Source organism: Doryrhamphus excisus, linkage group LG2 (assembly GCF_037039965.1).
Source record: "Doryrhamphus excisus strain RoL-2023G ecotype Guam linkage group LG2, RoL_Dexc_Guam_v1.1, whole genome shotgun sequence".
NCBI lineage: Eukaryota > Metazoa > Chordata > Actinopteri > Syngnathiformes > Syngnathidae > Doryrhamphus > Doryrhamphus excisus.
The window spans coordinates 16,152,132-16,165,231 of record NC_136358.1 but is presented as its reverse complement, the minus strand read 5'-3'; the positions used below and the strand labels follow the sequence as shown (position 1 = coordinate 16,165,231).

Here is a 13,100-nt window from a genome sequence, read left to right as displayed (position 1 = left end):
ACCTTGAAAAGCCTCCGATCCCCCCTGGGGGGTTTCCTTAAATGGCCTTTTCATTCACTGAAACCTTTCATTTCACTCCGTCTGGGGGGAAGCAAATGTTGATTGTCTGCCATGTTGGCCATCCATGATGGTGAAGGAGGTTAGGCTTTGTGTTTACCTTTTGTCCACATAATAGTTATTGATTGACTACGCTTCCCTGCACCAATATGACCTTTTGAACTCATCTACAACCTTTGATAGAACAGTCGGTACAGTACAGTATTGGCATCCTTTCATATAGAACGGGTTTACAGATTCAAAAGGAAGATGTACTTATTGTACAGCAAATAGTAATGGGGTCGCTGCAGTTGACTATCACAGAGTCCAGACCTGAACCCCATTGAGAATTTTTGGGATGTCAAAAAATAAATAAATAATGCAAAAGGAATAAATCTTGTGGCATTGCAGAAGGGGCTGCACGGTTAGCACGAGACCGAGTTCGATTGCACCCTCGGCCATCTCTGTGTGGAGTTTGCATGTTCTCCCCGTGCATGCGTGTTTTTTCTCCGGGTACTCCGGTTTCCTCCCACATTCCAAAAACATGCTAGGTAAATTGGCGACTCCAAATTGTCCATAGGTATGAATGTGAGTGTGAATGGTTGTTTGTCTATATGTGCCCTGTGATTGGCTGGCCACCAGTCCAGGATGCACCCCCGCCATAGGCTCCAGCACCCCCGCAACCCTCATGAGGATAAGCGGTAGAAAATGAATGAATGAATGAACATTGCAGAAGTAACGATGTGGAAGATAAAGGCAATCCAACAAAATATTATAATGTGTGACCTCGAATTTCATGCATTGATCCATTAAAATTAATGAAAGTACTTTGGGTGTCAGATATTAAAATATAAAATATACCCCCAATCAATACCCAATCAATACCCCCTCAACCACTATTGAGAAACTGATAATATCTATTTATTCGTCTGTACTTTCACAATTTCCATAGAAATGACTCCTTTGTGTGTATTTGGGTGTAAGTATTAAAATATAAAATATTTTCGCATTTTTGCATGTGAGTGTGAATGGTTGTTTGTCTATATGTGCCCTGTGATTGGCTGGCAACCAGTCCAGGGTGTACCCCGCCTCTCGCCTGAAGGCAGCTGGGATAGGCTCCAGCGACCCTTGTGAGGATAAGTGGTAGATTAATGAAAATCATTAGATTCATATTTCAGAAACTAATGTACCAACTAACTAACTAACTTGTCATTGCTACACAATCCTCAGTGGACAAGTGGTTAGCATGTTGGCCAAACAGGAGATCATGTTCGATTCTCCGCTTGGGCGTCTCTGTGTGAAGTTTGCATGTTTTGTAACATGTTTTTTGCAGGTACTCCGGTTTCCTCCAAACAAATAAACTATCCCTACTTCCTGGACGTCATTTGATCCTGTAGAGAATACCTACAGTAGAGAACAGCAGCAGGACAGAGATTAATTACAGGGAGAAAGCATGGAAAATCTTGCTGTTGTTGTCGGGATTACATTAAACCCAAACTCATCTTAAGTAACCTGATGCAGCTCCTTGGGTCATCGTGTCTACACATGCCCGGGCACGCACATGAGCTTAACACACAGCACAGCCAGACGACTGCACAAGCCTCGTCGGAACTGATGCGAGGCGGAGAATTATGTAATCTTATGAAAAACACGACAGTGACCCTCAGCCAATGGCTCATTTTTTTTCCTGGAAAAGGCACTGTTCTTTGTCGACTGCCACTACTTGTTTGGAGGAAGGTAGACAACTATTATGTGCTTCAGCAATTTGAGGAATGGGAACTATCCAGAAAACAAATCATAATTCACTAGAATGTTTCATTTCTCTCTGAATGTGAAGTCCATGTTAAAACACACACTCAAGAGTTCTCCTGCATTTGTTATGGATGTCCGATATTATCGGCTGATATTGGCATAAATTAATTAATAAATACAATTTACTCAGCCAATAACAAGGTTAGTTTGAGTATAGAAAACCTGTTGATGGCTTTCTAAATGTGTTGTAACATTATTAGAACCCTGTAGACATGACACCCCAATATCCCATTATGCTTTGTTTATATCACATAGCGCAGGCATGGGCATAACAGATGGCAGCCGCTAGCATAGCAAGCTAAAGAGCTAACCTGTTAGCCTCGCAAAATGTACTTATTCTAAACCAAAAGGGGACAGATTATGCTTTTTTTTACTTTTCTGACATACACAGTAAATGTTGTTAGACTCTCATGTTAAACGATGGCAAAGTTTCAGATAATGAGGTTTGCGCAAAGAGGTTTGGGATGGTTCTGAACGCTCGGTTTCAGAGAGTTTTTTTTCGAACACCAAGCTTTGTAACTTCCTTATATGGGCATGCCCAGACACACAGAGTGTGCATACATGGAGCAGAAAAACAACAAATTTGGAAAGTAGGGTTTCGGCAGCGATCCACAAGTCCTCGGGAGCCCTTGGGAGTGTGACCAATTACAGCAGCGTGAGCTATGAGCAATGAGCATGACAGGTCCACTTTAAGAAATACTGCAGATGACTTGTCTTTCAATGATTATTTTCATAAATAATAGGTCACAAAACAGCAATCATTTATTAATTATGTTTTGAAAAAAACACAAAATAGTGAGGAAGGGACAAGAGTATGTTTACAGTCTTGAATTATTTCCTAATTTTGCCTGATTTAGGGCTGCAACTAACAATTATTTACTTACTTGATTAACATGACGCTTGTATTTTCGGTTAATCAAGTAATCAGTGCGGCTAGTTTTCACGGCAGGCCGCAGCTTCGCCTGAAATGTGTGTACAACCGGAATGTCTTATGTCTTAGAAAACGTTTTCGCCTCTCATCCAAGCTGGCTTCATCATTTCATGCTCAATGAATAGGTAGGACAGCTCTACTCTGAGGAGTGCAAGATCCAAGTATTTATCCTCTCAGGTTGAAGCAGGTTGACATCTGTGACCTTGACGGGTCAAATCGATATGAACCAAACACAAACACTTAGTGGGTTGGCTCGTGACAAAAAACAAGTGGAAAAAATGTTTATCACTGTTTTGCAAAGCTTATGTGTATGCGTTTTTTTAAACCCTTTTTAGGCACACTTCAACACTGTTTAAATATTATTCATTCATTTTCGACCGCTTATCCTCACGAGGGTCACAGGGGTGCTGGAGCCTATCCCAGTTGTCTTCAGGCGAGAGGCGGTACACCCTGGACTGGTGGCCAGCCAATCACAGGGCACATATAGTCAAACAACCATTCACACTCACATTCATACCTATGGACAATTCGGAGTCGCCAATTAACCTAGCATGTTTTTGGAATGTGGGAGGAAACCGGAGTCCCCGGAGAAAACCCACGCATGCACGGGGAGAACATGCAAACTCCACACAGAGAAGGCCGAGGGTGGGATTGAACTCAGGTCTCCAAGCTGTGAGGTCTGCGCGCTAACCACTAGTCCACCATGCCGCCCTCACTTGTTACTATTATTGTATAATATGATATATAGTTTTGCCTAAAACACTAATATAATTCCTCTATTCAGACTGTAAATATGCAGTTTTCAATGACTTTAATATCCCACCTCAGGAAGAATTACTGGTTATTTGTGTAAAAGAAGCATAATGTGTTCATTGCATGACATGAATTTGAGGGAAGAGCTGTTGCTTCTATTGGGATCGCTAATGAAGTGCTGGATAATATCAAGATGTAGCTAAGAAAGCCAATATGGAGCATCTCTACTATTTGTGCATGCAAGGAGAAAGACTGAGGACTTGGCTCTCGTCCCTGTACTTTCTCTAAGTCAGACTGATTGGCTTGGATGGCGTCCTAAAACGGCGGCTCATTGGTATGTACGGGTGGTCAACCGGCGGGACAACAAATGCCGGCTTTGCTTCCAACGTGACGGTTTTACACACATCCTGGAACAATGTAGGAAAATTGCTCGGATGAGGTAACTCTTATCTGTTTCCACTGGTGTGGCCTCTGCTGAGAATGCCTTGACCCGACTGTAGGAAGGAAAGGACGGACGTAAGCTGAAAAATATCTGCAAGGCTTGACACGGCAGGCCTCCTGCTTCAATCTGTAATTACCAACAGTGCAATCAGCGGCCTCGTTAATTTCCCCTGACTGGCAGCAGCTGACGGCTCAATAGCAGAGAATGCACTGGTACAACTTCATAAGTAAATGGAACGGACGTCTTGGAGTCGTCTTCGGCCCACAGAGGCTGCAAAATTATACACATTATATGAACACTTGCACTTGACAGATGTACATCTGGAATAATTTTTTTATGAATGACTTGTCTTTCAGTTGGTTCTTTGGTATCTGAACTCCTATGAACAAAAAAACTGGGTTGGGCAAATTCTTTAAAAGGAGAAAAAATCGTGGATGAGGTGTAAATGTCTGAATTACTCCAAGAATTTATTAATGATGTCATCTTTTTTATTTTTATTATATATAACAGTCTGACTCACCGTGTCATTTTACTGACAACAACACTAAATTCATCACACATCAACTTAACCTGCCAAAAGTATACCCCATAAATATAAAAACATGTTATGACTTTAAAATGAAAAACAAAATTATAAAGTTTTTGCATGAGGAATTGCATCTGAGCAATTAAACCATTGATTGGGGCGCTGCAATGACGTCAGCCTCCCTCTAGGCTCCTCTAGTGGACAGAGGCAGCATTGCAGCTGCAATGAACTGCTTTTCTGGTAGTAATGCATTATTAGATGTTAAAATAGCTGCTGTTTGTTATTTTAAACTTGTATTGCTTCCTATGTACCTTTCCATGTTAAGTTGCTGTGTGATGAGTTTAAAATTTGTAAAACGACACAGTAAGTCAGACTTATATTGGGTAATGACTTGTGTGCACCATTTTATGATGTGGATACATGTGGATTATTCACCGGTGTGGTTTATACATATGAGCAAATCTATTTTTTCCTGTAAATTTAGTGGGTGCAGTTTATTCACTGCAATTTACGGTATGCTGTAGGCACTTAAATATGTTTGTAAAAAACGTGTCTATGAAAAATACATGGGTTAATGTTAGCTGGATGAGTTGAGCTATTTGGTGTTGGTGTAAGCTATTTTTTATGACACCCTTATTTTGTTATAAGTAAACAGGATGTAGCCCGCAGCGCTCTTATTTAGAAGGCCAGAAGTGTGCTGTGTGGGTTGAAAAGGTGCCCTGGCTGTTGTAAAACAAGGCTAGCTGTGCACATGCATGAACCTACTGTACCACCGATAGCCGTAGCTCCCGTCCTTTATTTACAAAAAACTTTCACATCAGCGGACATCCTGAAACTTTTGGTGACACTGGCATGAGACAGACATCATTTATTGTTTGGCTTCCCTGGTTCTAACAACTTAGAGGAAGTTTGAAGTAGCACAGAGAAAGGGACCTTCTACACCATGAATCTGTAAATCATATACCATTATATACAATTTCATTGTATTTATTTGCTTTACTGTGCAATAGATCCCTCATTTTTTTCTTTTTTTTACATCTTATGACACAATTGCCTGCTACTTGACTGCAGTAGCACACTAATGGAGAAGCACTTAACAAGCAAGCAACACTGCTGTGTTGCCAAGAGTGCAGCAACCTCACTCACATCAATATCTGTGAGAAATTCCATCGCTTTCTGTTTTTTGCAGCTGTGATTTGTGCATGTGTGCATTTTCATAGCAATGCGCACTGCAGATGATAAAGCAACCACATGATTGTGTTCATCATAGCAAGGCATAGAGGTGACATTTTCACTATGAAATGAAATGTGATGAGCTATCAATCTCCCTTGCATATATTGCACACACACACACACACACACACACACACAAATATATATATAAATGCATAGTGACTCAATGTGATGTACTTTGCTGTCAGCTAGATTTGATGCAGGGCACTTCTCGGAGTGCATCTGAAGAAAACTTGATCACCTTGAGGAAACGCCCGTTTAGATCGTGTCTGCGGGCGTCCCATCTATTTTGGAAAAAAATGATGCAAATGAAATGGAGCCTCCAAAAAGGGCCTCAACAATCATATTTTCAACATGTTGCAAGGCCAGGTAGACAACAGCTGCACATGTATTGCTCTCTGCAGGGTTGCAGTCCCTCCAGATGCCCTCATTAAATTTGGGGAGGTTTAACGACAACATAGTTGCTCTTGAAGTGAAAACACCCAGATGGACGGTTACTACTGCGCACAACACAATAACAACTTCAAGCACTGATGAGTCACCGAGTCAAATTATTTCATGTTTTCTAACCAACAATGAAGTGTTGAATTGATTAGCATTCAACAAATCAACACGACAAGATGCGTATTTGTCACACCACCATGAATTCCTTTTTTACTTTATTTTTTTGCACTTTTGCAATGAATTTAATTCATTCCACATCCCTGAACGGGTATGAGTCAGTGTGGTCCATCTCCCCATTCGGTCTTTTCAGGTCATGTTGTGTATTTCAACACATAAGACACAGGAAAATCCATTTGACACGTCCCTTTTGCTGTGTGCAATTTATAATGGATGGCGCACAGGAGCACTGCAAAACTAGCAATCACTTCAAAGGGTCTGATTTCAGTGGTTTGCAGGAAATCAATTTCACAGTCTAATTAATCGCTGGGGACAAATATTTGTCTCAACATTGTAAAAAGTGATTGAGAAAGAGTAAGGGTTTAGAAACAGAAGTAATAAGCACATACATCTATATCAAAAAGTACGGTAATGTTAAGTTATATTAAGATTTAAACTCAACCAGCAGTTGTTATCGCAATCTAAATTAAAAAAAAAAATACACATTTTAAAGGTATTAGTCAAAGAAGGCGTGTCTCACAGAAAAGCTGCATTGCTATTGGCTGACCACTACCGGAAGTTCCGCGCTTCTGTCAGATGACTGTGACGCAACACCCCGGCTTCCCGGAAGCAAGCGACAAAACAACACAGGATCCCAAACATGAGCCTCAAACTCGAATTCCCCCGCGTTACACCGGCGCTTGCCTGTCTGACGTTCCTCCAGACGGTCACCCCCGCGGAGGCGTACGATGCGGGCGACGCGGTGGCCTTGCTGCTGGGAACTGTCGTCACCATAGTGGGTTTCTGCGCCTGCCTGGGCTGGTACGCACGGAAGAGGAACAGACTGCTGTGAGGAAGGATCGTCTGCTTCTGCGTTTTGCTGGCTTGTTGTGGTCCAACATATAACTGTATATAAATACGTCTCCTTCTGTGGACATCTTGGAGCAAAGTTTGGACTAAGACGTACTTAAATTGGAGCTGGAAACACGTGATGGAGAAAAACCGGAAGTAAACCTCACATCACGATGCACTCCGGTTTATAATCACCAAACGCTGCTGTTGCTTTGTTGCAAAAAGACTCTTAAGATTCTCACTTTTAAATTGTCATTGCTCAGTGTGTGTGTTTGCAACACCATTGCTATTGTCAAAATAAAAGTACATAAGCCATGACGTGTTCATTTTTCCCCACCTGAAAATAACGTTTTTATTTGTAGTCAACCTCAGCGCCCTGTATTTAGGACAGAACAATATAATGGCAGAAAATAGTAGGAACAGACGTCAACCGGAAGTGGGGAAGATCTATAATGTTACACACAACTAAACATTATAGCTTGAAAATGAGAAACAACTGGCAAGAATGTTACAAAAAAGAAATGCTAAGTGTATACATTAAGAATAAACCCCTGTTTTTTGTGTGAAAATACATCAAAACGAAAGCTAATGTTAAGTTAGCTAATGTTAAAGCTAACATTAGCTTGTTTTTGCATTTTCCCGGCTGGACAGGCTCACTAGCTCACTGACTGAAGACCATATGTGTCCTCGGGTAAGTATTTTTTGTGAAAATCCTTCAAAACGAAAGCTAAGTACTACATATCTTTGTTTTATTTTCTTGGATGGACAGGATCACAAGCTCACTGACCGGGGTAGCATATGTGTCTGGGGGTACGTTTGTTGTATGGTTGTTATTAATTCATGTTTCATTGCTCAGGTACAAGAAAAAGCACATTGTCCCACACGCTTGGCATTGGGCCTCTGCATACAAATATATATGACTCCACTCCTATGAATTTGTGATGCTACCCAGCCAGGAAGGGTGAACAACAGTGAGCAAAGTGCTTGTCAATTATGCATCTACAGTACATGGGAAGCATTTTTACCTCAAGTGAACTTGCCAGCCTGATTTAACCCGTCACGGTGCAACATGAGAGCTTCCAGCAGCCAGCACCGCTCCATTTAGCATTCAAACTACTCACTATTAGCTGTAATCGGTAATTCAAGTCAATTGTATTTATACAGTACTTTGGACTGCTGATATGTACTAGAACACCACACGAAGAACCATGTAGCGACAAGGGCAAGGGAAAAAAAAACATATTTAGAAAATTTGACCCGTTTTTCCTTACCTCCATCTTCAGTTTTCACTACTAAAGATGAGTAAATAAATATGATTGCAGATGTCACTTGCTTATGAAAGTTGTTTATCTGTGCCCTGTTAATATTTTGTGGTATTTTTATTTAATTTGGTCATGTTTCTGTGGTTTGTGCGAAATTCATTTCAGAGCATAATCACCAAGGACATATTCAATGAAATGGCAAATCTGTGGGCTGGGCACAAAGGATGCCCTTGCAGACCGATTGTACCGATTGCAGAAAGATTGTATAGTATTCGGGTGTTTTACATTTGTATTTGTTTAATATGTTTAACTTCCTAATATAGGTTATAATTTCCTTTTACCGTGTCGCATGGAATTGAGAATGGATGCATGGGTGACAGTTCTGCACCTTTAAATTACCTTTGATTAAAAATGGTAATGGTTTTATTTCATTTGAACATGCATCAGATTACAATTGAGTGCATCACATAATCAGTTCACAGTTCCACATGTCCAAAAGGAGTAGGAAGAAGCAAAGCTTATTAAATCCTACCCCTCCATCTGTTACATTTGTTCACTTCCTGCTTTCCTAATATCATTTAAGGTTTATTATAATTATTTTAAGTTTTTATTTTATTTTTTTAATGATAACATATTTAAATATATAGGTGATTTTTGTGATTAAAATGTGGAAAATTTTTTTGGATTTAATAAGCTTTGCATCTTTTGGACACGTGGAACTGTGAACTGATTATGTGATCACTCAATTGTAATCTGATGCATATTCAAATGAAATAAAACCATTACCATTACCAAGTTATTTGCATAATGCAGTATAAAAGTGTATATTTAAGCAGTATGTCATGAGCAGAGGAGGTGCAGTGGTTTCTACTGGGCAGCAGAGGCCCCGTAGAGCGGATGAGAGACACGAAGCTACCGCTGCTTTCTGCTGCTGCTGCAACAAGAGACAGGACGCGTCTTGGATCACAAATAGAGATGCAGGGCGCATGCGCACTGCTCTCCGTTTACTGTATGATATTCGCCGTGGTGGAAAAAAGGGGGGCAGGAGGCAACAATCGGGGTTTTTGAAAGCAGCAACAACAACAAAAAAAACAAAACAAAAAACACGACGAAATCATCTTTTGGAGGTGTTAAAAACGGACCTTTATCAACAGGTAGAATTTGGATTCATCTCCCGTGATTACCGCTTTTATTTTTATTTTTTATTTTTATTTTCTTTTACGGAGGCTGTGGACATGATTCGGGTCTCGTCGACGTGAGGATCGGCGCCACTGTTGTGTTTTATCGAAGCAAGTAAGACGCTGAGATTGCTCCATCATCGAATCCTGCTGCTTTTTTCCATCTTTGACACTGGCTGGAGGACGATTTATTTTATCACAAAAAGCCGTAAGTACATTGTTGTTATGTTAATTATGACAAGGAATGGTGCTAGTGTGTTTCTATTGTCGCTAATCGTCATATTTGGCCTGTAATATGCAAATGAGTCGACTATATGCAATAATACGTCTTCATTTGGAGCTGACTCGATGCTTATAGGTGCTTTATTACGTGAGATAGGGCGACTTTATTTGCTTGTGCAGGCTGCAGGGTGTGATCGAGAGCACCTTATTTTTTTTTTTTTTTGGAGGGGGGAGCTGCATTTCTCTCACTCGCTCTTGCGTTTAAAAACGTAGCTTTTTAAACGCCCTCCCCACTGCGCCTAGTCAAACGATACAGTGTAGGCTGCCATTGTTGTCTGTGTGTGTTTTGATGTGAAGGGGATGACTAATTGAATGTCAGACAGTTAAATATGACGTTCTAGAATGTGACAGTGCTGTTGGAGACAATGCAGTGGCTGAGTGGTGATAGGCGGATGATTTTTTTCCCTTCGTTTTGCTTCCTTTTAGGTGTGATGAGACAAAGGAACAAAGGATGCCTTAGAGGAGAGGTTGCCTATAAGCCCGGAAACCTCCTCAAAGCACACCGCAGCCAAATGGATCTAACGCCTCCCCTCACCGCCGCCGCCACCTCCTCCAGATCATGATACTAGGCTGAAGCTATCCCCCGCTTATCTTTATGATCCCTCCTCCATCTATGGCGAACTATAGCCATGCAGGGGACCACACCATCTTGCAGAATGTCTCTCCTCTCGCCACGTTCCTCAAACTGACCTCCCTGGGTTTCATCATCGGCGTCGGTGTGGTCGGGAACCTCCTGATCTCCATACTGCTGGTCAAAGACAAGAGCCTGCACCGAGCACCTTACTACTTCCTGCTGGACCTGTGCGCCTCCGACATCCTGCGCTCGGCCATCTGCTTCCCCTTCGTCTTCACCTCGGTCAAGAATGGCTCGGCGTGGAGTTACGGCACGTTGACCTGCAAGGTGATCGCCTTCCTGGGCGTGCTGTCTTGTTTCCACACGGCGTTCATGCTCTTCTGCGTTAGCGTCACGCGCTACCTGGCCATCGCCCACCACCGCTTCTACACCAAGAGGCTCACCTTCTGGACCTGCCTGGCCGTCATCTGCATGGTGTGGACGCTGTCGGTGGCCATGGCCTTCCCGCCGGTGCTCGACGTGGGCACCTACTCGTTCATCCAGGAGGAGGACCAGTGCACCTTCCAGCACCGCTCCTTCCGGGCCAACGACTCGCTGGGCTTCATGCTGCTCCTGGCGCTCATCCTGCTGGCCACACAGCTGGTTTACCTCAAGCTCATCTTCTTTGTCCACGATCGCCGAAAAATGAAGCCGGTCCAGTTTGTGCCTGCCGTCAGCCAGAACTGGACCTTCCACGGGCCCGGGGCGAGCGGGCAGGCGGCCGCCAACTGGCTGGCCGGATTCGGTCGAGGCCCGACTCCGCCTACTTTGCTGGGTATCAGGCAGAACAGCAACGCAGCGGGCCGCAGGCGTCTCCTGGTGTTGGATGAGTTCAAAACGGAGAAGAGGATTAGTAGGATGTTCTACATCATGACCTTTTTCTTCCTGGCGCTCTGGGGGCCTTATCTGGTGGCCTGCTACTGGCGGGTGTTCGCCAGGGGTCCCGTGGTCCCGGCAGGCTACCTGACGGCCGCCGTGTGGATGAGCTTTGCCCAAGCCGGGGTCAACCCGTTCATCTGCATCTTCTCCAACAGAGAGCTGCGGCGCTGCTTCAGCACTACACTCCTCTACTGCCGGAAATCCAGGTTACCACGGGAACCCTACTGCGTTATATGAAGGTTTTTACCCCACCCCTCACCCCCCCTTTCTCATCAATCGGGGCTCTTGTACAGCTCTTTTTCCTCTCTCTTTTTCTCTGCTAGCTTTTCTCCTCGTCCCTCCTTTCCAGTGCCAATCATTGGTGATCCCAAATAAAGGAGGAGTGCAACAGGGCTCTGTGGATCGTCCCCTGTTGTTTAAAACGAAAGGCCATGCCCGTGCAGAGAAGCAAAAAGTTGGAAAAGTCAACAACAAAAAAAATAGGAAAAAAAAAAAGACAAAAACAAAACAAAGTCTTTGGATTTTTTCAAGATTATTCTGTGAGGTGTGAAATATATATATTAAAAAAAAGAAATGATACTCCTCAAGGAATCACTGGTTTTACATTTTTAAGAGTTGCACTACTTAAAAAAAAAAAAGACTTTTTTTTGCTGTTGTTGTTGCAAGGACAACATTTATTCCCTCCTAAACAATGAATGCTTTAATTTGCAACAGACTACACACAAAAATCGCTGTAAGTAAGGCAAATGGTGTTGGGCCGACACCACCACAGGAGGATGAAGTGGTTTTAATGTAAGTGGTAACCTTTTTTTATTTATAAACGGACGGGCTTAAAAAACAGTTTTTGATGTGAAGTTTCAACTAGCATTGCTATCATGTAGTTTTATCCATACAGTATGTCCCTATAATAGTGTCTGGCATTGTTATTTTTATTTTACAGTGGGGGGGGCGGGTGGGATACTCATTTTTCTTATTAAAAAAAAAGTTTTGGGAACAAATGTGTGCTTAAAAAAGACTGAAATAAATGTGTCATCATATCCATGTACCCTCAACACATATTGTTACTGATGCCACTCCGGGTGTTCTTGCCTTAATGGTTATGATTTAATGCACTCCTATGAAGTCATTCTTTGGATGCAAAGGGATTTATTATTATTTTAATCACACAAGGTGCATGTTTGTTTTTCAAAAGCTGGTCCATTCACTTTTTATTATTAGAATTCTTTTTACTGTGCAAAACTCCGCCCACTGCAGGCAGGCTGTGTGTGTATGTGTGTGTGTGTGTGTGCATCAAACACTTCAAGACCTTCAAGAGCCTTAGTATGATATCTTGCACAATTTGTAAAAAAAAAAAAAAAGGTCAAAAGACAAAAAAGGGGGGGACATTTAAGGCACACTTGTTTCTACTTTCCCTACATTTGCTCTCGCTACTGATTGTTTTGAAATTACTTTCTCTCAATCTCTCGTGGCCATTTTTTACTTTGTTTCGTTTGGGAATAATTACTCTGTGTTCCTTTTTGTAAATTATAGATGGTGTGTCAGTATGTGAGTCTTTCATTACTTTTTGGAGTCCCGAATGTGAGTACAGTTTCAGTTTAGGATTGCATTTTTCGCTGAAAGTTAACTGTGTAAATCTGTTGCTTTTTTTTCCAAAAATAAAAAAGGAAGTTTCTCATTTTGCAACATGGTTTATTTGATGTA

At 42.1% G+C, this 13,100-nt stretch overlaps 2 protein-coding genes across 3 annotated transcripts; both read left to right on the top strand.

Annotated features, from left to right (window-relative positions):
• The first annotated feature begins 6,919 nt into the window (after nucleotides 1-6,919).
• LOC131132368 (small integral membrane protein 30) lies at nucleotides 6,920-7,514 on the top strand. Its single transcript, XM_058077950.2, has one exon. It carries the CDS (start codon nucleotides 6,995-6,997, stop codon nucleotides 7,184-7,186), a length of 192 nt encoding a protein of 63 aa, XP_057933933.2. The 5' UTR covers nucleotides 6,920-6,994; the 3' UTR covers nucleotides 7,187-7,514.
• Nucleotides 7,515-9,333: 1,819 nt separating this feature from the next.
• On the top strand, nucleotides 9,334-12,358 carry gpr85 (G protein-coupled receptor 85). 2 transcript variants are annotated; one of them, XM_058077948.2, is made up of 3 exons: nucleotides 9,334-9,833; nucleotides 10,334-11,638; nucleotides 11,723-12,358. In XM_058077948.2, the coding sequence occupies exon 2, from the start codon at nucleotides 10,503-10,505 to the stop codon at nucleotides 11,634-11,636; it is 1,134 nt and encodes a 377-aa protein (XP_057933931.1). In that variant the 5' UTR covers nucleotides 9,334-9,833; nucleotides 10,334-10,502; the 3' UTR covers nucleotides 11,637-11,638; nucleotides 11,723-12,358. The 2 variants fall into 2 exon arrangements, with proteins under 2 accessions (XP_057933931.1, XP_057933930.1); XM_058077947.2 differs by having other exon boundaries at nucleotides 9,335-9,833; nucleotides 10,334-12,358.
• Nucleotides 12,359-13,100: the final 742 nt, after the last annotated feature.